The 23671-nt window shown below is 55.6% G+C and overlaps 3 protein-coding genes across 6 annotated transcripts; 1 reads left to right on the top strand and 2 right to left on the bottom strand.

Annotated features, from left to right (window-relative positions):
* Positions 1-4850: 4850 nt before the first annotated feature.
* Positions 4851-10027, bottom strand: CCDC9 (coiled-coil domain containing 9). 2 transcript variants are annotated; one of them, XM_083369725.1, is made up of 13 exons: positions 9818-10027; positions 9626-9730; positions 9389-9544; positions 9103-9297; positions 8937-9020; positions 8680-8856; positions 8366-8559; positions 8204-8250; positions 7946-8069; positions 7752-7845; positions 7176-7560; positions 6892-7058; positions 4851-5316 (listed from the first exon to the last, which is right to left on the bottom strand). In XM_083369725.1, the coding sequence occupies exons 1-13, from the start codon at positions 9818-9820 to the stop codon at positions 5278-5280; spliced, it is 1770 nt and encodes a 589-aa protein (XP_083225851.1). In that variant the 5' UTR covers positions 9821-10027; the 3' UTR covers positions 4851-5277. The 2 variants fall into 2 exon arrangements, with proteins under 2 accessions (XP_083225851.1, XP_083225850.1); XM_083369724.1 differs by lacking the exon at positions 8680-8856 and having other exon boundaries at positions 9818-10022.
* Positions 10028-14615: 4588 nt separating this feature from the next.
* On the top strand, positions 14616-17062 carry LOC310644186 (uncharacterized protein). Of its 2 annotated transcripts, XM_083368971.1 has the most exons (4): positions 14616-14790; positions 15114-15318; positions 15926-16098; positions 16405-17062. In XM_083368971.1, exons 2-4 carry the CDS (start codon positions 15129-15131, stop codon positions 16495-16497), a joined length of 456 nt encoding a protein of 151 aa, XP_083225097.1. In that variant the 5' UTR covers positions 14616-14790; positions 15114-15128; the 3' UTR covers positions 16498-17062. The 2 variants fall into 2 exon arrangements, with proteins under 2 accessions (XP_083225097.1, XP_083225096.1); XM_083368970.1 differs by lacking the exon at positions 14616-14790 and having other exon boundaries at positions 14802-15318; positions 15926-17062.
* An 848-nt stretch (positions 17063-17910) lies between these two features.
* SAE1 (SUMO1 activating enzyme subunit 1) lies at positions 17911-23582 on the bottom strand. Of its 2 annotated transcripts, none has more exons than XM_083369577.1 (9): positions 23251-23582; positions 23055-23166; positions 22691-22864; positions 22240-22382; positions 21909-22008; positions 20476-20581; positions 19080-19224; positions 18404-18470; positions 17911-18124 (listed from the first exon to the last, which is right to left on the bottom strand). In XM_083369577.1, exons 1-9 carry the CDS (start codon positions 23361-23363, stop codon positions 18023-18025), a joined length of 1062 nt encoding a protein of 353 aa, XP_083225703.1. In that variant the 5' UTR covers positions 23364-23582; the 3' UTR covers positions 17911-18022. The 2 variants fall into 2 exon arrangements, with proteins under 2 accessions (XP_083225703.1, XP_083225704.1); XM_083369578.1 differs by having other exon boundaries at positions 23296-23582.
* Between the last annotated feature and the right edge of the window lie 89 nt (positions 23583-23671).

The following is a 23671-nucleotide window of genomic DNA, read 5'->3' as shown; positions in this document are numbered from 1 at the left end:
AGCATCACAATTAAGATAAGGCTACCTGTACAACATAAAATTTAAAATGTAAAATACAAGATTAAAGTATGTACAAGTTAAACAGATCCTGTCCAGAAGCTAGCAACATTGTGTTCTGTCACACTGCCATGAGCTCCTCAAGCGTGCACTGATGTGGACACACAGGACATGCACAGTACAAATGTGTTGTCTGCATGTCACCACAATCCCCAAAGGGCAGAAAGTACCGGATAGCTCCCTTTCTTCAGAGTGCTTCTGGATCTTGTTGCAGCCATGCACAGCCTGTTCAACAATTTCCACACTTTCCCACAGACCCAGATGTCAGCTTCTCCACTGCTTCCATCCAGTGTTGGTTCTTTGTACCTTTCCATTGGTCCTCTCTGCTTATAAGCTCTTTGAAGTCTTCTGTTGACCTAAAGAAGCTTTTCCTAGATTTTAGTCTCTGCTGAATTATTTGCAGGCCATAGAGAGGGTGTTGTCTCTAGATATTGATTTGAGCCTTTCTCTCTTTGCTGCTACTTGCCTGCAAACAGCAGGCAGGGCAATGCCAGCTAAGTAGTAGATCTTATCTAGAGGGGCTGGTTTAAGGCATCTAGTAATACTATAATTCTGCTAGCGTCATTTAGAGCAAGGTCTACTTTCCCAGCAGGAGCTGATTTATCAGACTGAGCAGGCGAGAGCTATTGTCTTAAGGACCCCTGATTTGTCCCAAAGGTGCTTTTTCAGGAAGCAACTGTACTGTCTTGTTTTTCTTTGAAGACGTTTTGCTTCTCATCCAAGAAGTTTCTTCAGCTCTGACCAGATAGTGGGGAATGGAAGGACCCCTGGTTTGACACCCCAGTTTATTTATTTATTTATTTATTTATTTATTTATTTATTTATTTATTTATTATTTATTTATTTATTTACTTGGTTTATATACCGCCCTACTCCCAAAGGACTCAGGGTGGTTTACAAGGAAAAATTTAAAAACAATACAATATAAAATTAAAATAAAGTTAAATTAAGTCTAGCTGCAAAAATTAAAATTACAATTTAAAAACATTAAACCCTTCAGTCCAGACCAGATAGCTCAAAGAGCCAGGGTCCCGGCGAAATGAATGGTCAGAGGCAGTCCGGAGTTCTGTTGGCAGTTGATTCCATAGGGCAGGTGCGCCCACAGAGAACCCCCTCCCCCTGGGGATCGCCTGTCGGCAATCCTTGACCGGCGGTACCCTGAGGAGGCCCTCCCTGTGGGAGCGCACAGGACGATGGGAAATTGACGCTTGCAGCAGGTGCTCCCTTAGATAATCCGGGCCCATGCCATTTAGGGCTTTATAGGTCATCACCAGCACCTTGAATCTCACCCAGAGGGCAACTGGAAGTCAATGCAGCTCGCGGAGAAGAGGTGTTACATGGGAGTATCGGGAGACTCCCATCACAACTCACGCGGCTACATTCTGCACCAGCTGAAGCCTCCGAGTGGTCCTCAGGGGCAGCCCCATGTAGAGAGCATTGCAGTAGTCTAGCCGGGAGGTCACGAGCGCATGGGTGACTGTGCGTAGGGCATCTCGGTCCAGATAGGGCCATAACTGGTGCACCAGGCGAACCTGGGCAAAAGCCCCCCTGGCCACAGCTCCTATATGATCTTCCAAACTGAGCCATGAATCCAGGAAGATGCCCAAGTTGCGGGCCCTATCAAGTTGGAGCTTGTTAATTTCCTGAGGATGTTATTTCATCCACTGACCTTCAATTTAGTGTTAGTATGCTGCTGCTTACATGTTAGGGTCCTATCTAGAGTGACCCCTAAATATTTAGGGTTGTAGCAATGCTCCAACATCCATTTCCATATAACACGCAGCTTCCCAGCAGCCTGCTTATTGCAAAGATGGAAGACGTATATCTGAGTTTTTGCTGGATTTGGTCTCAATTAGTTAGCACAACAGTATTGCTCCATCTCTGAAAGATCTTCAGTTAAAGGATGTTCAACCTCCTAAAATGTTTTCCCTGTAGTCATTGCTCTATCGTCAGCATACACATACTTGTCATTACCTACAAGAAGTGACTGATTATTGATGCAAATATTAAAAAGAGTGGCAGCCAATACACTACCCTGTGGTAAGCCGTTCCTGATTCCTCCATCTGCTTTCCCTTCCCTGGTACTCCACAAAAAATGTGGCTCTGAAGCAGATTCCTAATGATATTTGTAAGTTTAAAATCTTCAGTCACATCAACTTCCTGCTTCAGTATTCCAAGATTGATGGTATCCCGTGCATCCATGAGACCTGGGAATACAGTTCCTGTTATGTTGCCCTTTTGGAATCCATCTTCGACGTACGGGGTTAAATTAAGGATCTGTGCAGGGTGACTTTCTGCAGGGCAAAATCTAACCTGCTGCTGTATGAGAGAGGGCTCTAAGGCTACAGCGAGGAAATTTTATAGGTATGACACAAGAGAGAAATTGGGCAGTAGTTCTTAGGGTGATTGGGCTCTTTACCTGGTTTTAAAACTGCTGCAACTGTAGTCTTTCACCAGATGCCAAGAATATTACATTGTTCCAAGCATTTCTAGTAGCCAATCTCCCTTTTGGTCCAAATTGCTTTATTGTTTAATAAAGATGTCATCCAAGCCAGCAGCCTTCCATGGCCAAATTTTCTTTACAGCCTCTCTCTGTTCTTCCATAATAAATGGGGAGAAAAGTTACTCATTTCATCCCAGAGGTACTTTTCAAAAGATGACTGAATTTTCTTGGTTTTCAAAAAAGGACCAAGAAAGTTCAGTTGCCTTTTGAAAAGCACCTTTGGGACAACCATGACCTGGATAGTAGAGAACCTCCATAGACATTTAGTTGTTTCATCCTCTTTTCTCTTGATCTTAATCTTCTCTTTTGGTGGCCTTTGATCTGAGTTGCCATTCTTAAGAAGCTACCTGGTTGTTTGGTTGGCAGTCACCTTGGCATAATCTCTAGAGCAGGTTGGATCATTATGCGGGCAATCAACAACCTCCATATTTTGAGGCTGCTTATGCTCGTGTCCAATTCCTCCATTGTTTTAATCCAGCTTTCTTAGTTTTAGCTATAGAAGTAATAAATGGGAATGTGCTCATTCCCACCTGCGCCAGGTTCTCCCGCACCAACAGCTTAGGGGCTGCATGTAGGAGAACAAGCAGAGCAGGAGGCGGGTGGCACATCATCAGCTTAGCCTATTATAATTTTATTTATTTATTTATATTTAAATTTATATACCGCCCTATTCCCGTAGGACTCCCGGGCGGTTTACAGGGAAAATTAAAAGTTAAAATACATCATATACAATTAAAAACGATTAAAACTAAGATTAAATTAATCCCTGAACTTAACTAAAACCCCATTAATTAAAAATTAAAACCCCTCAGTCTGGGCCAGACAACTCAAAAAACCAAGTTTTCAAGTCACTACGAAATGAGCGAAGGTCAGGGGCGGTCCTAAGCTCCATGGGATGCTGGTTCCAAAGGGCCGGCGCGCCCACAGAGAATGCCCTTCCCCTGGGGATAACCCGCCAGCATTCTTTAACCGGCGGTACCCTAAGAAGGCCCTCCCTGTGGGAGCGCACAGGATGATGGGAAGTTGATGCCGGCAGCAGGTGTTCCCTTAGACAATCCGGACCCAAGCCATTTAGAGGGTCCAAGGAGAGGCCCTTTTGAATTCCACTGACCGTTCTCTCAATTTGGTACTGAACTAGATTCTAGTGTTTAGGCTTCAGCCATGTAAATCTTCTAAATTGCAACTTAACATATGACCCTGATCCTTTGCACCTGACATCGCATCTGACATACAGCTCTGTCTGGTTCAACTTGGCACCTGACAGGCATTCTGCCATCAAAGGCTGGGAGCAGGGAGAAAGAATGGAAGGGCAATGAAGATGTGTATATGTGATGGGAAATTGGGAGTGGGGAATAACAGGTGATACAGACCAGAGCAGCCGGACTGTTTGTACTAGCCTCCCAAGGCCAGGCACCCTGAGAAATATGTGGACAAATATCTCAGCTTTCTCAAAACATTCTGGCGAGCTCCCGTTGGCTGGAAACGGACTGGCCATGGGGTCAGGCATGGGCTGCGGGCGATCCTTTTTTGTATCCCCAACACCCTATGCAAGGAAACGCCAACACCTGCCTGGAGTCTGGGTTGAGGAACCCCCAGAATCTGATTGGGCAGCACCTTACAGAGGTGCCCAGGTTGCTTGCTGATGTGGGCCAAAGTGACATGTGGATACATAGCTTTCAGGTGTTACACCGGAGATACCTGATCCAGAGTCAGTGGATGACCTCATCTGACATTTTCATATTATGAACATAGAGGATCCAGTCTTCACACACACACACACACACACACACACACACACACACACACACACACACACCAACAAACCTGGGGCTTCAGGCTGAAAGTCTCCCTACCTGCCATTAACAAATGAATTGGCCAAGGAGAAAGAAGAGAAAATTGCGACACCAGGGCTGCTATTCCGACCATGATTCATGGCATCAAGAGAGACTGTGGGGAACCCAGATAGGCAAGCTTTAGGCACCGCCATGTACTTCCAAATGCCTGTGGCAGGGCCAAAATAACCTGGGAGAGCAAATTCCTCTGCAGTTGAGGCTATCTAGAAGCTTCTCCTTGGCTCCCTACTACTGGTCAGCACAGTAGCAGAGCCTTGGCAAAGGGTAGCTAGTTTCTCCAGCACAGGCCAGAATTCCTCTCTTCCAAGAAATTATTCAAGCTTTTATATCTTCCATTCCAGCAAGAATCCTCTGTGCCACAGCCACTCCGCTCCCCAGACATGTCCACAAGGTCTCCCCACTTGCTGTTCTGAGAGGACCATGGGGCAGGCAGGAAGGCAAGACACACGCAAGCTTTATTATCAAGACATTATTTACTTCGTATATGATAATGGAGAAGCCAAACTCTCAACCCCGTGACAGGGCCTCACACTCTCCCAGGGCCCAGGTCACTCCTCCTAGACACAGAACTGGGCTGGAGAGAAGAAACCACCTTTCCCATCCAAGGAAGATTGCAGAAGTTTTGGGAGCAGAGCTGCAGGCCCCACTTGTCCATGATTTGCATGTTAAGAGCACTAAAGGGTGATTGGGGAGGGGGAGGATCAGCCAACTGGCTTCGTCCAAACTCTAGAGACTGTTCAAGAGTGGCAAAAACATGCAGAGCGCATGTGCGTGTCACAACTGTACCCAGCAGCTCTGAGGAAGATGATGGTCTGGCTCAAGTTCAAGGTGGGCTGCATTCCAAGCAGCCCTGGAAAAGAACCATCAGGGTGCAGCCTCTGGTGCCTCACTCTCCAAGTGCTCCTGGTGGGCAGGAGAGAAAAAGTCACCAAGCACGAAACAGCAACGGGAGGGAGGGAGGCTGGCCACAGGCGAAGACCTGCCAAAAGGGGGGTCTTGAGATTCTCTGAGACCAAGCCAGGATGGGGGCCATAAGCCAGCTGTGTTCATGCAACCCTCTTCAGCTGATGACTAAATTAACTAGCCTTTGATACTTGCGCACTACACAGAGCCAAAAACTAACCAGGCTAACTGTATTGGCACAACATGCCAAGCCACAAAACTTAAAATTAAGCAAGTTAAGCATATTCTATCTACAAATAGGCTGTTAAGTTTCAAGCCAAGTTTGTTAAGCCGGTTCTTTGAACCCAGCCTTATATAGCAGTCTAACACTTTTGGAGTTTCTGAACCGAAATTGTTCATTTACTCATTTTTTTCTTCTTCCTTCTTACCAAATTCTTAGATGAGTAAGAATTGCCCTCTTGTGAACTATTTATTGTTCTGGTGGCCTTTCAGGTTGAATAGTAGTAAAAATACTCCAAAATAACAATAAAATGCTGCATGTATATTTTAAAACTTAAGCTAACATCCCAACTATAACTCTTATTTTGATTTCTGGACATCAGCACATCAATAATTTTAAACATCACAGTCACATTAATGTAATGCCTGATGGCTTTGCTATTAAGCAACTTATCCATCGACAGTGACAATAGTGCTTTAATTGGAATGTTAACCTAACAGAGCACACAGTCCCTGTGTGAAGCAAAGATTATTTAGAGGAGGGGGGGTGCCTACCCCCCCCATTCCATTCATCTCGGCTCCTTTTTCCCCAGCACCAAGGTCCACCTGCCATTTGCTTAGGAAAGGACAAACAAGCTTTCCTGCCAGACCAGTGCCATGCTTGGCTGACAGCAGCTGTTTTGCAGCTGCTCATGAGAACCGATTCCCTCAACCTGCAGCCACCAAAGCACTTTTTGCCTTCTGCACCCTTTGGTAGAGTTTGTTGGAGGCCACTCGTAATGCTGCCAAGGGCTACCTCCCTTCAGAGTCTGCACAGGGCTAAACAAGGCTCGACACCCCACCCACTCCTGGTGAGGCAAAGCGGATTCTCTCCCCAAATAACCAAGTGACCACAGATGCATGCAGCAAAGAAAGAGGAGCCCTGGAGAGAAAAGCACTTCTCCAAGGCTTAAAGGACACAGGATCCTCTTGGCCGTGGCCTTAAGGCAGCCCTGCTACAGCTCAAACTGCTTCCCAAACTGGAGGTGGGTTCAAGGCCTTTACATAGAGGATCTTCAAGCTACAGTGGACTCAGCAGGGAAGCAATTGTAGCAGGCATCACATGCTTGGCCATATTTAAAATAATTCCACCAAAACAATGGCCTGGACCAAAAGCAGCAGGCAGCGAACCACAGGGGGGGAAGGGGAGGGGGGGCAGAGTAGAGGTCCTTCCCTGAGTAGGGCAAGTAACACAGGAATGTTGGAAGACTAAAAGTTTGTGATCTCCAGCTCCAGTGAGCTGCAGAGGGGGGGGGGGGAGGAGGCAGGCCAGAACCGGTCCCTAAATGATCATGTGATGCCAGGGAGTCTACTCACCCCCATCTTCCACCTTGCTTGGCTAGCCACCTCCTTGGGCTCGGGCACTTCTGCATCCATTTTTATCTCTGCCTCTGACGCTCTAGGTGCAGCAGAGGCTGCCCCTCCTGCTGGGGGGTCCACGGGAAGAGATCCCTGCACTACCAGTGGTACTGGGGGACCCTCTCCTGCAGGAAGGGAAGAACAGCACTGAGCAGCATCCCATAGTAAAATACACCCTCCTCCTGCCCCACTTCTCCAGGGTTGCCTCAGGAGCCCTCCACCTGCCTGCCTGCGTCCTTTACCAGCAGTCCCAGCAGGCAGTTCCTTCCTGGGTGCAGCCAACGGGCTTTGGCTGCTGTGGCTGGCTCGTGGGGAACACATCTCCATCTCTTCCCCCCAGTCAGGCACAGGCTCATATCCCTCTGCTGGCTCCAAGGGGGTCAGGGGTGCCCCCTCCGTGGCTGCAGCCTCTTCAGGTGAAGCAGACCGAATGATGGGTTGCTGTCTGGGCTGCCTCCGGGGCAGGGGGGAGCAGGAGGGATGAGGCCCAACTTCCTCTGAGGAAGAATCCTGGCTGCTGTTGACTTCAGCTTCTTCTTCTTCCTCCTCCTCCTCCTCCCCACTGACATCCTCCCATTCATCCTCTTCCTCATCCTCTTCTGTCGCTGTGGCTATTTGTGGCTCTGTCTGGGGGATCCCAGGGCAGGAGAGAAAAGGATCACAGGAGAGATCTAAGAACTACTGTGGACTCAATTGTGGACCACAGCTTGGGAGAAGGCTTCTTCAACCCCAGGGGCATAGCTCCCCAGAGGCCCACGTGGGTCTCCCAGATTGGTTTGGGGAGCAGTAAGAAACACTCCACATGCAGCCCTCCCCACCTGTAGCACAGGTGCAGCCTCCGCCTTATCCTCCCCTGCAGATGCAGGCAACGTCCCGTCTGCTTCCTCCTTTTCCCACCGGTTGTCGTGCATGCTGCAGAGACAGGCCAAAGGTGAGCCGAGAGTCTCGCACCAGGGCAGGACAAGCAGAGAGACCCTCTGCTGTAGCTGCCACCCTTCCAGCCTGTATTCACCTGTAGGACTTGGGAGGACTCCCTCGGGGGTGCCCACGGCCTCGAATCTTCCGGTGCCGGTCCCCAGGCTGCCCAACCATGAATTCCCCAAAAGTGGGTAGCTTGGGAGGGTGCTTGGAGTGCTCTACAACAGTAAGGAGATCAAAGGAAGGCAGAGGCTCTCCAGTGGGGCCCAAAGAGGCGATGCTTGTCAAATACCCACTGTCCCTACTCTGGCAAAGAGGAAGCCCCCCCCCCCAGCACATGTTCCCTTCTTACCCTGCTTGTCAGTCGATGAGCCTCGAGGCCCCTTGCCTTCTTTCAGCCTGTGGAGACAAGAAGCCAGAGGTACCTCTGCAGCTCAGTTGCTCCAGGGACCCCCTCCTGATCCCCTGCCCAAAGAAAGGTCAGCAACCGGCCCATGCGATCAGGGGCACCTACGCGGGATCTGTCTTCTCAGCATCCCATTCTCGTCGCCACTCCCCAGTGGGCTGGCGGTGCCGGGCCAAGCGATCTCGGTCAATCTGCTCCCGTTCCTGCTTCCAGCGAGTATACTCGGCCCGTTCGCGGCCAGTCATGGAAAGCGTCATATCCAAGGTCATCTTTGGGCCCCTGAACCGACCACTGCCCCGGCCCTGCCAGAGAAAATCCCATGGGGAAAGCCAGCTGGGGGGGGGCGAGCTGTCACACCAGCCCAGAAAGTATTAGCGACCGAAAGGACTCTCCCACACATATACATCCGTACTCAAACGCACCAGAAAGGGCGGCTCTTTGCCTGACTCTAGGCCCGTCTTGACCTTATCAAAGTCGGCGCCACCCCAGTTCCGGACGTGGCGGCGGCTGCCCTCCCGCCGGCCGGCCTCGGAGAAAGCGCCACTGCGGCGCGGGTCGTCCAGGAAGTTGCGGACCGGGTTCTTCTCTTGCAGCCCGTCCTGCCCAGGGGAGAGCAGCAGGGCTTGAGCCGAGCCCTGGGCCGCCTGCCCCCCTAGCCCCTCCCCGGAGCACCACTCACCCGCTGCCCGCGCTCGTACTGGGCTATTTTCTCCATCTCCTCGTTCATCTGCTCGATGTTCCGCCGCCGCCGCTCTTCCCACTCCTGCGGGGTGAGAGAGCCCTGCAAGCGCTCCGCCGCCGGAGCCCCCCGCCTGCCCCTCCCCCCCGCGGCCCCGCCGCCTTACCTGGGAGCGCCGGTCGCCTCCGGCCATGTCCTCTCGGCCCCGCGGCCGCCGGCCTCGCCCCCGCGGCCCGCCGACCTCGCCATCCGTGCCCGGCCCTACCCAGCCGGCCTCAGCGCGAGGGGGGCGGCCTCCGGCCTGCGGCTCCCCCCGGGGCCCCCCGGCGGCGACGGCCTTCCTCCCGAGCGCCCGCCGGTCCTGGCGAGAGAAGCGAGGCGCGTGAGGCTCGCTCGGCGGCGGCGGCGGCTCCCCGCCCAGCCGCCCCGGCCTTCCGCTCGCCGGGCCTCACCTCGGGCGCCGGCTGGACTCGCCCCGCGAGCCTGGCGGCCTCCGGCTCCGCTCGCCGCCTCTCGGGCTGCCTGGCCGCCTCCGCCGTGCGGGCCTTCCGCGCTCCGGTCACCGCGACGCCCTCCCGCTCGGCCTTGCGCCGGTCCTCCTCGATCTCCTGCGCGGGCGAAGGGAGAGGCGCTGAGCCGAGCCCCCCGCCGGACCCCTCCCCGCCGACCCCTCCCCGCCAGGAGCCCACCTGGTAGCGCCGGATGAGCGCCTGGTTCTTGCGCCGCAGCGCCTGGATGCGCTTGTCCAGCTCGGCGTCCTTCTCCTCCCGCGACGGCAGCTCCAGCTCGGCGGACTGCGCGGAAGGAGAGCAGCGGGAGAACGGCCGCCTCTCCCCCCACCCCGTCCGCTCCCCCCTCCCGGGCGCCCCTCGCCAGCCTACCATCCTCCTCGCCGGACCCGGAGCTCCCGGGCGCCCAGCACGCGCCCCCTGCCTCACCGCCGAGGACCGGCTTCCGCTTCCTCCGGAGAAGGCTGCTCTTGCAGCGTGCCGCGCCGCCCCTCGGCCGGAGGTTGTGGCGTCTCGGTAGGGAAACGGGCGCTCGCGGGCAGACGGCCGGGTGAAGCGGCGCCCCGTCCTTCCGGGGAAGGGCTTGCCGCTGGAGCTGCCGGCCTAAAGCGCCCTCACCTGCCAGCCGCGGTCGAGGAGCTTCTCTCCGCCCAGAGCAGCGGGCGGGCGGACCGCTGTCCCCTCGCCCTAAGCTGAAGGGACCCAGGGAGGGGGAGCGAGAGCAGACGGTGGTCCCGGTGCAAGCCCGAGCCCCCTCCTGGAGCGGACCGAGAAGCTGGCCTTCTCTCCGTGGCAGCGGGGGGGGGGGGCGTGGGCGGCACCGGTCCTGCAGCCAAGCCCGATCTAAGGCGTCCCAGACCAGACAGCGCTGGGGGAGACAGTAATCGTAACTTACGAGATCGATGTGCAGCCCGCGGCTTGCAACAGTCAATGAAAGACGTTACAATACAAGCAGTCGAAGATGGCAGGTGGGACAGATCAGATGGATGAGAAGAACAATGTCTTTTTCAGCCGAGGGAACCATCTGCAGCAGCAGGAAAGGGACGGGGGTGGGGTACGCAGGGTGGGTGCTCATTTGGCCCCTGCTGCAGGGTGCAGAGCTAGCTCTCCCTTTGGGTGTGATGGGAGAGGGTGGTCTTCAAGAGATTCTGAATTCTCTAGACAGGAGACTGACACATTTTGCAATCAACTGCCATTATTATTAAATTTATTTGCCCCCATCTTACAGTTCGAAGCAGAACTCCCTCATCTGTACCTACACACTAGAGCTCTCCAACATAAAACTTTACTTTTATTAATGCTGACCATCACCCTGTTAGGTTTAGCCAGTGTTCAAGCCTGTTGAGGTTAGAACATAAGCCATGCCCCTAGATCACACCCTTGGCGGTCTGATCAAGCAGTCTTATTTGCACAGTGGGTAGCAAGCTGCACAACAAAGCCCTACAGATGCCCTCAGAAGCGGGCCCTCTGCCATCAAGGTGAACAGCCAGTGCTCGCCGTACAGAATTCCAAAGTTTAATTATACCTTGTATTTTAAAAATCATTTTTTCTCTCTCCTGATTCTTTTAGGATTCAAATTCCTTTGGTAACCTCTAAGTCTAGTATTTTGGGATGGTGAAAATAGCTTATCTTTGTTTACCTTATGTACATTATGCATACTTTTGCACCTCTTCATCATGCCCGCCCATTCATCTCCTTGCTAGGCTAAAATTCCCCAAATGTTACAACCTTTCCTCTTGGGGAGGTCACTCCAGCACCTAGACTGTCCTCTGAAATGTGTCATACTCCACTGTTTCCTTTTGGAGGTGCAGCAGCCAGAACAGCAGGTAATATTCCAGATGCCATTCCACCATTGATTCATATAAAGGTTTTAGGATATCGACATCTCTATTTTCAAAATCTTATATACAGGGCATTGACTATGTTATTGAAAATAGAGATGTCGATATCCTAAAACCTTTATATGAATCATATAAAGGTTTTAGGATATCGACATCTCTATTTTCAATAACATGGTCAATGCCCTGTATATAAGATTTTGGTCAATCTCCCTAGTTACATGTCACCCTCACTCAAATAGAGTCCTAGTGATCCCATCATACTCCCAAGACAATGCAGGACCATTGACAAGCAAACGTCAGGTGCACTTGGTCAACACCTGCAAATTGAACACGTTGCACAATCTCTAACCTGCACCTCTTCAGGCAAACACTGAGAAACCTGTAGTCTCCCATTTCCACTGTGGGTTCGGTGGTTAGTTTAGAACAGCCTGCCACTGTTGCTTCTGGCTCCTTCTAATCACCATTTCACATGTGCTAATGGAAGACATTACTTGTAGCTCAGGGTTGAATTGTGGGGTCCTGGGTGCTCTCTGAGCTTACTAATTAGGTAATATGGATATTCTTTAGTTGCATAATGAAATGTCAGCCAAGCTCAGAGAGCACTTCAGCTGTCGGAGATTGTTGCAGCTGTGCCCCAGCCTGATAACATCAGACCTTTCCCAGCCCGCCCGCCTGCCTTCTGGGCCAGTTGCTGCTCCTCGGAGGAGTAGCCGCGGATGCTGTTTCCATGGCAGTTGCTTTTCCTGCTGGGATGGTCAGCCCGGATTGGCTGTGGCGGTGGAGTGGAAGAGGGTTGGAGGGGCGGGAACCAAACGCCGCCGCGCTTCTGTTGTTGCTGCACCGGCGGCGAAAGCAAAAGAGGGGCGGGAGGCACGGCTCCCCCTTGAAATGGGCTGGGCTGGCGAACTGCCAAATGAATATCGGGCCCTAGAGACGCTCCTGGGTCGCTGAGCGGGTGCAGCGCATGGGCAGGGGGGACTCCGCAGCCCAAGAGTTCTCCGGAACACCATCTGGCCCTCGGTGTTCTCGCTTTAGCCGGTCGGCCGGGCAGACATCAGAACCGGGGAGAGCAGCTCCGGGGCCCGCGGCCATAATAGCCGCGTAGTTGGAGGGCCCGCCACGCGCCGGGCCCCACCTACTCCCCAAGTCCACGCAGCGAAGCGAGTAGGCCGAATGGTCTCCGGCCCGCGAACGTGAGGCGCTTAGGCCGGCCGGTGCCTGCGCGCCTCGGGCAGCGCAACCGGAGTCAGCCAGTCCCGCCCTAGCTTCCTCGGCAGGGGAAGCGGACTGGGGCGCGGCCGCACCCGCCGGCCGCGTGTTGCCGGGCTTCTGGGCGGCCGGCAGGGGTTTTCCTGTGGAAACAGGCACTTGCCGCGCGCTGAATGGTTGCGCGCCGCCCGCGACGGCCAATGGAAGCGCCCGGCGCCGCGGAGACAAAACACCCACGGGAGCGCGTGGCCCAGGGCAGGGCATCCCTCTCGCGGCGGCCGGCTCCGGACTTGCTCGAGCGCCTCTTCCGCAGTTGCTCGAGCGCGGACGCATCGCGACACTCCCCTGACATCCCCGGATACCCTCCCGCACCGGACCCGGGTTAGATCGTGGCAGGTTTCTAGCGTTGCTCCAACTGCCAGGTGTCCGCCTTCAAAGCCCCGGGACATTTCCAGCCTCGCCGCCGCGCTCGGCGAGTCAGAAACGATCTACCCCGCAACCTATGCCCGGACAGAGCCCAAAGGGCCTTAGGCGGAGAGCGCGGCCAACAGTGTTCGCGCGGATCGCTTCCGCCCTGCCAGCTGGAGGCGGACTAGAAGGCACGGCGGGTGTCCGGGTAGCCTCGCCACTGCCTCCCCGGGACCATTCCCCAGTCCCCGGGGATGACCTCATCGCGAGGCGGCGTACGCAGGGAGAGAGGCTGTCACTGGGCAAATTCACTTGCGCCGCAGCCGCCGAAGCGAGGCGTTCCTCCTGCCCAGCCCGGCGCATGTGCCAGCCGAGCCCTCCCCCCCCCACACGCCTGGCCAAGAAGCAATAAACAGTGATGTCAGCGCGGGGAGAGGGAGGGAGAGCGCAACAGAGACAGCTGCAAAAGCGCTCCGACCGCCCCTCCGCCTCGCGTCGTCATTGGCTGCTGCCCGGCTCCCGTCCCGGCGACGCGACGCTCGTTGGCTCGGCGGCGGTGGGACTCAGCCAGCCAGACGGCGGGATCCCTCCACCGGAGGTCACGCGAGCAGCAGCTCAGAGGGGGAGAAGCGACCGAGCAACTGCAGCCCCGCCCGCTTGTTCCTGGATACCGCGCGCCTCTTCCCTGCGCTCCCCGGGGCGCTAGTGCGGCCGCTCGGAATAAACAAACTCCTCGGCCGCGCCGAGCCGTAGGCAGGCCAGGCCCAGAGCTGTGCTCCGCGCCCAACGCCTCTTAAGGGTCAGCCCGGGCCAGGGGCTTAGGGAAGCGACCCGACGGGTCTGGTCAGGCAGCCGACAGGCGGAAGCACTGCCCTCTCACCCCCTTCCCAGCAGACTTTGCCCGGTGTTGGCGGAAGGAACGAGCGGGATCCAGTCCTTGCCTGGAGAACAGCCTCCTCCGCCTCCTCCTCCAGCCCAGCTGGGAGCTTGGCCCAGTGACCAGAACCGCCCCCGAGCCTACCTAGGGCAAAGAGGCTCTGGATTCATGGCAACCCCACAAAGACCCACTAAACCCCAGCGCCTTTCCCAAGGACCGCCCGGCCGCTAGAACAACCTCTGCTCCACCCCAACGAACGAGGTAGCGGCGGAGGCCTAGTAGCCCCTCTGCCCACCTTCACCGGGAAACCGAAGGCGTCGGCCCCGGGCTTGAAGACCGGCCTGGCCCCCTCGCTTACGGACGGCCTTCCGACCCTTCCCGTCTGAGGGTTCTGCAGAACCCTCCGCTCGGCTCGTGGTCCCGCTGTCCCGGGCAGGAAAACCGGGCTCCGCTCCAAAAAGGTCAGCTGCCTTTGTCTGCCCTTTCGCGTAAGAAACAGGGCTGGAGGGGCCAACTGGCGCTAGACAGAAGAGTTCCTCCCCAAGAACGGGGGGCACGACCTCAGGGTCGATGCGGAGCCGCTGACAAAGAGCGCCCTCGCCAGCCGGGTCACCGGCTCCCGGTCTCGCTGCGCTCCTGCTTTCAGGTCCGCAGCAGCGGGGCTGGCGAGAATAGCGGGCTCGGGTGCCTGTCCTCCCGGTCGGAGACGAGCGCCTAGCCGGAGAGGCTGCCGGGCAGGGGCGTCTCGCCCCTCCCGCGGGGGGGATCCCCGGCTCCTGCACAAGCCCGAACTTGCCTGGGGGCGGGGTCGGTGACGTCACGGCGGGCGGGGTCTGCGGGCTGGCAGCTCTGCTCCGCGCGGCTGCCTGGCTCGCAGGGAGAATCGTCCCGCCGCTGCCGCGTCCGCTTGCCCTGCCTCGCTCGCGCCGCCGCTCGCGCCGCCCGTGCCAGTCGGAGCCCCGCGCTGCCCCGCGACCCCCGAGCCGCCCCGGAGGGTTCATGCAGCTGCAGTAAGTGCGGGAGGACGCCGCGGCGGGTCAGCGGGACTCGGTCAGGCCAGGGAGACGGACGGGGGACACGTGGTCGCAGCCCAGCGTCGACGGGGTTGGGATCAGGGCGTTGGCTGGTGTTGGGGCGGGGAGAGACCCCGTGCCCAGGGCAACCCCGCAGCCGAGACGAGCCAGGTGCCGAACCGCCGCTTGGTTTGTTTACAAACACGGGGCTTGGCGCGGCCGCTCTGCTCCGCCCCTTGGCTGGGTCGCCGAGCCTCTGCCGCGTTCCCCGCGGACAGGCGATTCGTCGCTCGATGCCTTGACCGCTGTTTGCCCGGCAGATCCCCCCGAGCGCCATGGCTAGACCATTGCAGGACCGGAGCCTCGCGGAGCCGACAGCAACTGTGTCCAGGAGCTCCACCTTCCCTGTGGGGGGGACGCTGGCCCTGCCGCCCTCCGTCTGCCGCCCGCCGCTCGCCTTGCCACCCGGGCTGAACTGCCTCTACCGTTGCGGGCGGGCGCTGGAGCCTCCCGGGAGCGTCCGTGGTGAGTGGCTTCGCTTCGCGCAGCGGCCAGGGCAGCCAAAGGTTCAAGGCTCGATGAGTTCGCTCCGAGCTTTGCCTGGAGCTCGGCCCGACTGCTCTCTTTCTGCATTGCCTCCACGGCTGGGCTGCCCGGATAAGCCGTGGCTGGAGTTGGTGCCGCGCCTCTAGTGGAGTTTTTTTCCCCCTGGGAAACCTAGGCTCGGCCCCATCTTGGAGCCCTGTCCGGGTTTTCCCAGCCCTCCAGGAAAGCCACACCAACATCAGGCCAGTCCTCTGGAGCCTGGGAAGAGGTTGGAGAGGGCGGGAGCAGAGGCCCAGGAGGCGGTGCCCGGAGCCTCCACTAGGGTCCTGCCAGGCTTTTTACCCAGCTCCTTGCTGACACCAGGGAAGGCAACGCCCCTGCTGGCATGGGGATCCCTCCTGCCTGCCCTTAGGATCTCAACCCCCCAGAATGCAGAGATGAAAGCTGTGTCCTGAAATGCTCCTGCTAAGCTGCAGCAGCTGGCAGTTACCAAGGAGATAGGAAACCACACTGGAGCTGCCCCCCCACCTCCTGGTGCTGAGCCCTGTCCCAACCTGCCTGACCTCCCTTTCCTTCTCCTCCGCAGTGAGCATGCAGCCAACAGCACCCGGGACCCCAGAGGAAGCCCCCACAGAGCCAGAACAAAGTGCAAGGGGCCCAAATGGGCACCTCCCGAGAACCCCGCTCAACCTGGAGCAGGCCATCGGGGCTCAGCTTCGCCACATGGGAGACCGTTTCCATCAAGACCACGAGCAAAGGGTAAGCTTTGGGGGCAGAAGAAAGGGTGCTGGCTCCAACTCTTTCTCCCTTGGGGAAACCAGTTTCCAGGCTTGGAGCTGCTGCATCCTGGATCAGAAAGAGGCCAACTGGGGCACCCACCCCCTTCGGCCTCTTCACTCATGGACAGGGCCTGGACCAGCAGCAATTCAGGAGTGTATTAATACTGGTGCATTTGAGGTAGCAAAGCGGTGTTTGTCCTTTCCAGCACCTGGACAGGGAGCTGGGGGTGGCCAACCATGTCCCTGCTCAACAGTTTTTCCTTGCGTCTCCTTCTGGCCCATTTAGGAACGCAGGCCTCGAGGTGCCCTCTGGGCCCACTTGTACCATTTCGTCTTCCATCTACTGGGTATCTTGGACAACGTACCTGCCAGAGGGTGACAGACAAGCCTTGGAGCGAAGAGCCATCCACTGAGCTGCTTTGGGACTTCTCTTCCTGCTGGCCAGGGGAACCGCAGCCTCAGTTGAAGAACAGATGCCCGCAAGCAGCCGGCCTTGAGCCCATTGCAGTGGGCAAACAATGCCCTGCACTGAGTTGCGGAGCACCATGGCACCCTTTTGCACCCAGCCCAGCAGTGCCTTATGGGGAGCTGCACAGATGGGTAGGGGTGAGACAAGTTAGCACTATGTGAATATTTTTCACTGAGCCTGTACATGCGGGTTGGGGGAGGAGAATTGCACTTGCCACCTCGACTCTAGAGGGACAGCCTACAATGTCCACTGTAAAAAGGGACCGGACGTGTATGCAGATATGTGGTGGGGGTGGGGTGAGAGGAGGAAAACCTGCACATTGGTGCAGCTGCTGCTGTGTGTACATAGTCTTCATGCTTGTACATAGAATACAATTGGGTGCTGCCTGTACCTACCTGAGGGTTTGGTTGTCTGTATCTTGTGAAGAGGTAGAATTTTTTTTGTATATTTCCTTTTCAATAAAACCGGATGAAAGCATAAATGGCACCAGCCTCTTTTATCCTACGGAGCAACGTAGCCCGAGGAGGAGCCAAAGGGCATGGGACCCCTCCGGCATCCTCCCCAAAGAGGCTTGTGGGAGAAGGACTGCAAGAGGCCACTGTCCTCACCAAGACAGACTCTGGCCCCTCCAAGAGCGGGAGACGGGAATTGGGCACGGCTCAGCCCCTCTCAGTGGCCCAGCAAAGACAGACCCCTTCCAGGAAGCTGCCTCTTTTAACATGGAACCTGAGCTCCCCCGTCCAAGCCCCAAAGTTAGCTCTTTCCTTCCCAAGGAGGCCTTGGACACCGCACTGCACCTGAGAGCTAAAGGCTGGCTAGTGACAGGCCAGCAGCTGCCCTGGAGACTGTCCTGCCCCACTCTCTTGCAAGTCAGGCTCAGCCTGGGGGCTCCACTCAGAGGTATCAATAGAGCCTTGGTGGAGCAGTGGGCTAATGCCTCCTTAAGTAACACCAGCTGCCTGCAATTAGTGCAGGTTCGAGTCCCACCAGGCTCAAGGTTGACTCAGCCTTCCATCCTTCCGAGGTAGGTAAAATGAGGACCCAGATTGTTGGGGGCAATTAAGCTGACTTTGTAATAATGCCGCTTGGGGGTGTGTGTGAAAGCCCTAATAAGCAGGCATATACATAGAATGAAGGCTACTGCTAAGCTTGTAAGCCGCCCTGAGTCTTCGGAGAAGGGCGGGATATAAATGGAATCAAAATAAAAAATAAAAAATATCGTCTCTTCTACCTTCCTTCTCCAAGGCTGGGGCCCCCTGCTCTCTCTCCCCCCACCCCCACTGTTTAAAGGGGATATTGTGGGGAAATCATTGCCAGAAAGACTTGGTAACCAAAGAAGTTTTTATTTGGGCTAAGTTGGGAAAAGACATTATGAGGGGTGACGGTTCAGGAAGGGAATCCATAACTGAAGACCCATCTCCCAAGTCCACATATTTCAGGATGGGAGGTTGGGGGCCAGGCACTCTACCACCCCACTTCCCTTTATGCCATTGAAGAAGAAGAAATTGTTGAGGGGAGGGTCCCGTTGTGAGAGAGCCTAGGAATAAGATAAAGTATAGGCAGTACAAGACAGGCCTGGAGGCAGCAAGATTCCCCACCCTTTGTGCCTGCCTGTCTGCCAGCAAAGACCCTCCATGCCTCTCATTAGGAATCTCTGCAGAGCAAAAGGGCTTACTTCACCAGTCTTTCAGTCCATCCCATCTCCAAGCTGTGGTGTGTGTGTGTGCCTTTGTGAAGCGACAGGCAAACAAAGCCTTGGTTTGGGAGATGCCTTTCCCAGGAAAGACTCCCTGGGGGGGGGGGGCAGAAAACCTACCTTGACAGCCTCCTGGCTCAGCACCCCTCCAACCACAGCACAAACAGGAGCCATTTCTGAGAAGCAGCTGTGGATAACAGCAAAGAAGGAAAAGTCAGGCAGGGGCACAAGGCTTGTTGCTTGCAGGAAAGAGTGCCTGAGCCATCATCTAAGCTCCTCCTGCACTGGATGTGCAGATGAGGCAGCCCCACACCAGCTGGAAGAGGTGTTCAGATAGTTCTGTTAAGGGTATCCCCTCCTGGCCTACTCAAAGGGAGGCCACATCGTTTTCTGCATTGGATCAGCTGGCAGGAACTGATGAAGGCAGGTGAGCAGAGAGGGGAGAGGGATTTCCCCTGCCACTAAAGCAGACCCTCGTTCCAGAAACAAAGCGGCTATGGCCACCTTCTTCCCTCCAAGAAACCCCCAGCCATCATCCATCTCACAGAAGGCCTAAAGAGGAAATTGAGGCCAGCACCAGCATCGCCATCCGTTGGCTGCTGGGCCCCACCAAGGGGAACTGCTCCTGCTTGGTGGCTGGCACACAGCATCCTGAGCCAGTTTTTCTCCGGGATGTCCATCCACTGCCAAGTCCATATTTTGCTGTTTGGTCCAAAGCCCGGGGGGGGGGGGGCGCTGAAGACCCACAGGAAGGCTAGCCCCCTAATCTGGTCAAAGGTAGAACAGAGGGCCTTGCCTGGCAAAGTCATCAGCAATCAGGTCAGTTCCAACATCCAAAGAGGCCAGCACATCCAAGCGCATCTGGCGGAGCGCCTCTGCATCCTCCAGGTAACTCTGTGGGGAAGGGTCTCGCCCCTTTTCTATCCGGAACTTGAAAAGCACTGCAAGAGGAAGAGACCACAAATAGTCTGCAGCATGCCCAGAAGTATGTGAGACTGGCAACACACCCAACTCCCCCCTTATTTGGGGCTGCTCATCTCTGCTCCCCTTGACCTGTTGAGAACCACTGCTAGTAAGGCAGTGACTGCTTCGGGCCACGACCCACAGTCCATCCGGACCATCTCCACACTCATTGAGTCAATCTACAGCATATACACGAAAACATGTTTCCCGCCCTGACCCCTTCTGACATTCTTCTTCCCCAAAGGAGTGACCCAAAACACAACCAATGATCCTCCTCCCTCTGAAAGAGGACCTGCAGATGACAGCAAACTGGTGTGACTGAAGAACGAAGAGAAACCGGAACGAAAAGCCAGTTTGGTCTAGTGATTAAGGCACCAGGCTAGAAAACCAGGAGGCTGCTAGTTCGAGTTCTGCCTTAGGCAAGGAAGCCACCAATAAAGGAGAAAATGTATAGCTTAGTATTGAAGTGAGGGGTCCCTTGCTGCTCTCTGAGCTGGGTTGTTTTCTTGCAGACTTTTCAGGACCAAACTAGATAACATCATCAGTACGAGTGAAAGCATAAAAGCCGGCTGTGTGACTATGGGCCAGTCACTCTCTCACCCCAACCCACCTCACAGGGTTGTTGTTCTGGGGAAATAGGAGGAGGGAGAAGTATTAGATATGTTCAGTGCTTTGAGATACTTATACAAATATTAAATCGGAATAAAAAAACCTTTAAAAAGGCACATAATTTGTTTCCTCATTTAACCAAGTAAGAGAGGAGACTGCTGCCTTTCTAAACCAAAATGCCCATGGCGAGAATTGGATACAAAGCACCAGTTTAATCTGGGTAGCTTCAGAGTCTTCTCTGGCCACCTGAACCAAGTTTTGGGTACACCTGAGGCTTTAGGTTCCAGCTGCTAGGGGAGGGAAACTGGGGCAGCCCGCCTTCTAAAGCCAGGTGAAAAGTGCACCTCTCCATCTCCGTCTCCGTAGAGAAGGGAGGGGCCGTTGCGCTTTCCATGAATGCCTGGCCTGTTCTAGGGCCAATTCCCAGGGCTCTTTGCTTCAGCTCATGTCCGCTTCTCCCTTGGACCACAAGGAGCTCACATGCCCATCAGTTGGAATCTCCTCCATTGTCTGGTCTGGCCAGGAATCACATGACCCGAAGGAACACTCGCCTCCTGACCTGCTGTCCCATTGCCAGGCCAGATCCCAGCACAGGCTTCCATCTCAGCTGCATCTCTCACCTTGCAGCAGGAAGTAATCTGGGGCAGTCCGCTTCAGGGCTGCCTTGGCCCCTTCGCTGCTCCAGCTGAGAGTCAGGGCATCTTTTAGGAGGCAAAAATGAGCGTGCTGGGGGAAAGAAAAGGGCAGTGAGGCAACAGAGGCATTCAAATCGCTTCACTTAACCTGCCAGATGCTTTTCCACAGGTACCTTCCCAGAAACTGCAGGGAGCTAGTAGAACTATGGAGATGCACCAGGATACAGGAGTTAAGATTTTAACTCTGCTTTACTGCACAACTTGTCCAACTTTCTGCATCATTTGCTCTTTCAAGCAGGCGGACAACTTGTTCACAGGCAGCTCCAGTGAAGGGCAAGCTATAAAGTGAAGGGAGGATTCTGGAAGTTGCCAAGGTGGTCTCATCTGCCAGAAGGAGATGGGGCAGTGGCGGCCCCTCCTCAGGGCAGATCCCCAGCCCTTTCTAGCAAATAGAAATGGATGAATGGCAGATGCAGATGTACGGGTGCTCCCTCCGTGGGACCCACAGTTGAAATACAAGATCACCAAGCATTCAGTAGAATAAAGGTATCCAAATAACCAGTAGAAGATCCTGCTGGATATTTTTCATTCTACTATTAAACAGAAACCAGTTTTCTACAATCCATTCAGAGTGATGATATATTGTTCTAAATAATTGGGGCCAGAAATTTGGGGGCTTCAACTAGAGAAACCTCAGAAACCACCAGGGGCGGGTAGCACCTCATTGGAGGGATGTCTTCAAACTCTTTTGAGGGGTGGGGGGAGTACTGAGAGTTACAACTGCCATCTGTAATTTTTCAGAGGTTCACCAGGGTATTCACTCTGCAATTCTATTCTTCTCATGGAACCACATCTGCTATTCTATGTTGACCCAAGCTCACTCCAGCACAGAAGCCCAAACGCATAAAACCATGGTTCTCAATTGGACAAATGCACTCAAGTGCATTTTTGCACTTTCCATTTCAACCCTTAAGTCCAGGCAGTCCTTGGTGTTAATGCAAGTTTGACTGATAGATCAACCTAGAATGCCAAGCCATGACCAGCTGAGGAATAAACAGAACAGTATAACAAGCTGCCACGTGAAGTGGAGAGTTCTCCTCTGCAGGTGTTGGAGATGTTTTAGATCATGTACTGTGCAGGGGGCTAGACTGGTTGACCTTCTCAGGTCCCTGAAAGGTAAAAAATGCTGGGAGGCCAAGCAAACAGTTAAAATCTGCAATACAAGAGTAGGTTGCCTGACGGGACTCTCAGCTGTATGTAGTTCGTTTACAGCTTTGCTATGAAATGCATAAAACTTTCTATACCATAAACAGAAGTAAAACAGGCTCTGAAAGAAGCAGCCAAATGGTCAAGATTTCCTGAAGCAAGCCCACCTCCCCATCTTTTATGCTCCACAGAAACAAACTTCACCCACACACCTTCTTCACCAGGGTTGTCTCTGCAACATCCAGCTTGGCTTTCTTTGCATCAGAGCCCCCCTGCCCTTCCTGGCTGGCTTTGGTAGCTTTTGCCTTTTCTCTGTAAAGGAGAGCGAGGGAAGAGAGCAGGGAGGTTAATATAAGTTTCCACCCCTCATTTCAGCCAGAATGACACCCATTTCCCTTCTTGTCTTTCAAAACAGATGCCCAAGAGCCACTTGGACCCATAGCCATCATGCACCCCCCAGGATACTGAGCGAGTTATCTCATTCAGCCCCACCGGCTTCATATACAGGTGTCAGCCTCAGATTCCAAGCCAAGAGAAACTCACTCAACAAATTCATGTTCACCCAGGTTGGCAAACATGTAGCCATGATAGCCAAAGACGTCACCAGTGAAAAACTTGATGCCATGTTTGTTGCAGATTTGATCCACCTTCAGGAGGACTTCCTGGGTACAGCACGTCAGGCAGACCTGGAAGATGAAAGTCACCAGGAGAGACTTTGTCTCTATGCAAATGACCAAAACAAGCAAAAATAACCCCAGCCCAAGGCAGCTAGCGAAGCCAAGCCGGTAGCTACCTTCTCTTCCCTTGAAGAGAAGATAATTTCGGGGGGGGGGCTTCCTCAGAGAAAGCCATCACTTGCTCACCAAAGCAGGCAGGCAGCCCAACCTCTGCTTACCTCTGAGGCTCCAGGCAGGCTGGTGGAATCGGTGGGCAAAGAGGGCCCTTACGGGCTGAAGCAAGGGGTCAGGGCTGCTACCTCCCCGCCGGGACTCACCACATCAAAGCGAGTAAAGAACTCCTCCGGTTTCTGCTCAATGTTCTCCGGATCTGCTTTCACGTCAACCATGGGATTGAGGTCCTGGACGCGCCCCAGGGACGCCTCCGCTCGGTTCCTTCCCGGGGAGCCGGCGGGAAGCAGGAACTGGCCACGCGCGTCTTCCAGGGACACCTACCGAGAGGAGCCGGCAGGTCGGAGCAGGGGTCGCCGCCCCCTTCCCAGCCCGCCGGGCTCCCTCCACCGGCGCTTCACCGCCGCGGCCGACGGAGCCTCCCCGCGCGCGCCCCGGCCCTCCCTGCTCACTCGGCCGTCCTTCCGGGTCCCCCGGCGGCCCCCAGGGCGGGAGGCCCTTCGGACCCACCTGGCGGTGGTCGAGCAGCGTCAGCGCCTTCACGCCGGCCAGCGCCAGGTTCTTGGCCACCTCCGCGCCCAGACCGCGCAGCCCGGCCACCAGCGCCCGAGAGGCGCGCAGCCTGCGGGACGAAGAGAGAGGCGCGTCAGGGGCGACCCCCGCCCGGCCCTCGCCCCGGCCCGCCCCCCGGCCCGCCCCGCGCTACCGCTTCTGCGCCTCCAGCCCCCACAGGCGGATCTGTCGGTCGTACTGCGCCGCCTCCTCCTCGCTGATCCCGCCGCCGCCGCCGCCGCCGGGCCGCTCCTTCTCCTCCACCATGGCGCCCGCGCAGCCTCCTCCCCTCGCCGCCTTCCTCCCTTCCCGCCCTGCCGGCTTCTACGCACGGCGGCGAGGGGCGTGGCCCGGCGAGGAGCCGCGCCGCGCCCGCCTTCGAGGGTGACGCGACCACTCGGGCGCGCCCGGCAATTTCCGGCGCCGCTCGGGCGTTTCCGCCGTCGGGCCTGCCCCCACGCTCGCCGCCTCGGGTCGGGTCGGGTGTGGCCGCGCGCGCCGCGCCTGGCTGGCTGGCTCGGGCGTCGCTCTCTCTCTCTCTCGCTCGCTCGCTCGCTCGCTTTCCCTCCCTCCCT

Source organism: Vipera ursinii (genome assembly GCF_947247035.1).
Source record: "Vipera ursinii genome assembly, chromosome: 9".
Classification (NCBI taxonomy): Eukaryota; Metazoa; Chordata; class Lepidosauria; order Squamata; family Viperidae; genus Vipera; species Vipera ursinii.
The sequence above is the reverse complement of the archived record's forward strand: the minus strand, read 5'-3'. Positions and strand labels throughout refer to the sequence as shown.

What these genes read in the sequence shown, in the direction of transcription:
- SAE1 (XM_083369577.1), bottom strand. Translation starts at nt 23,363, where the DNA reads ATGGTGGAGGAGAAGGAGCGGCCCGGCGGCGGCGGCGGCGGCGGGATC. An exon ending in GGGCTGGAGGCGCAGAAGCG is followed by an intron (nt 23,167 to 23,250) that starts GTAGCGCGGGGC and finishes TTCGTCCCGCAG; the next exon opens with GCTGCGCGCCTCTCGGGCGC. An exon ending in TGAGCCAGGAGGCTGTCAAG is followed by an intron (nt 18,125 to 18,403) that starts GTAGGTTTTCTG and finishes TCTTATTCCTAG; the next exon opens with GCTCTCTCACAACGGGACCC.
- CCDC9 (XM_083369725.1), bottom strand. An exon ending in GAGTCCAGCCGGCGCCCGAG is followed by an intron (nt 9,298 to 9,388) that starts GTGAGGCCCGGC and finishes TTCTCTCGCCAG; the next exon opens with GACCGGCGGGCGCTCGGGAG. An exon ending in AGGCTGCACCTGTGCTACAG is followed by an intron (nt 7,561 to 7,751) that starts GTGGGGAGGGCT and finishes GGGATCCCCCAG; the next exon opens with ACAGAGCCACAAATAGCCAC.
- LOC310644186 (XM_083368970.1), top strand. Translation starts at nt 15,129, where the DNA reads ATGGCTAGACCATTGCAGGACCGGAGCCTCGCGGAGCCGACAGCAACT. An exon ending in GCCTCCCGGGAGCGTCCGTG is followed by an intron (nt 15,319 to 15,925) that starts GTGAGTGGCTTC and finishes TCTCCTCCGCAG; the next exon opens with TGAGCATGCAGCCAACAGCA.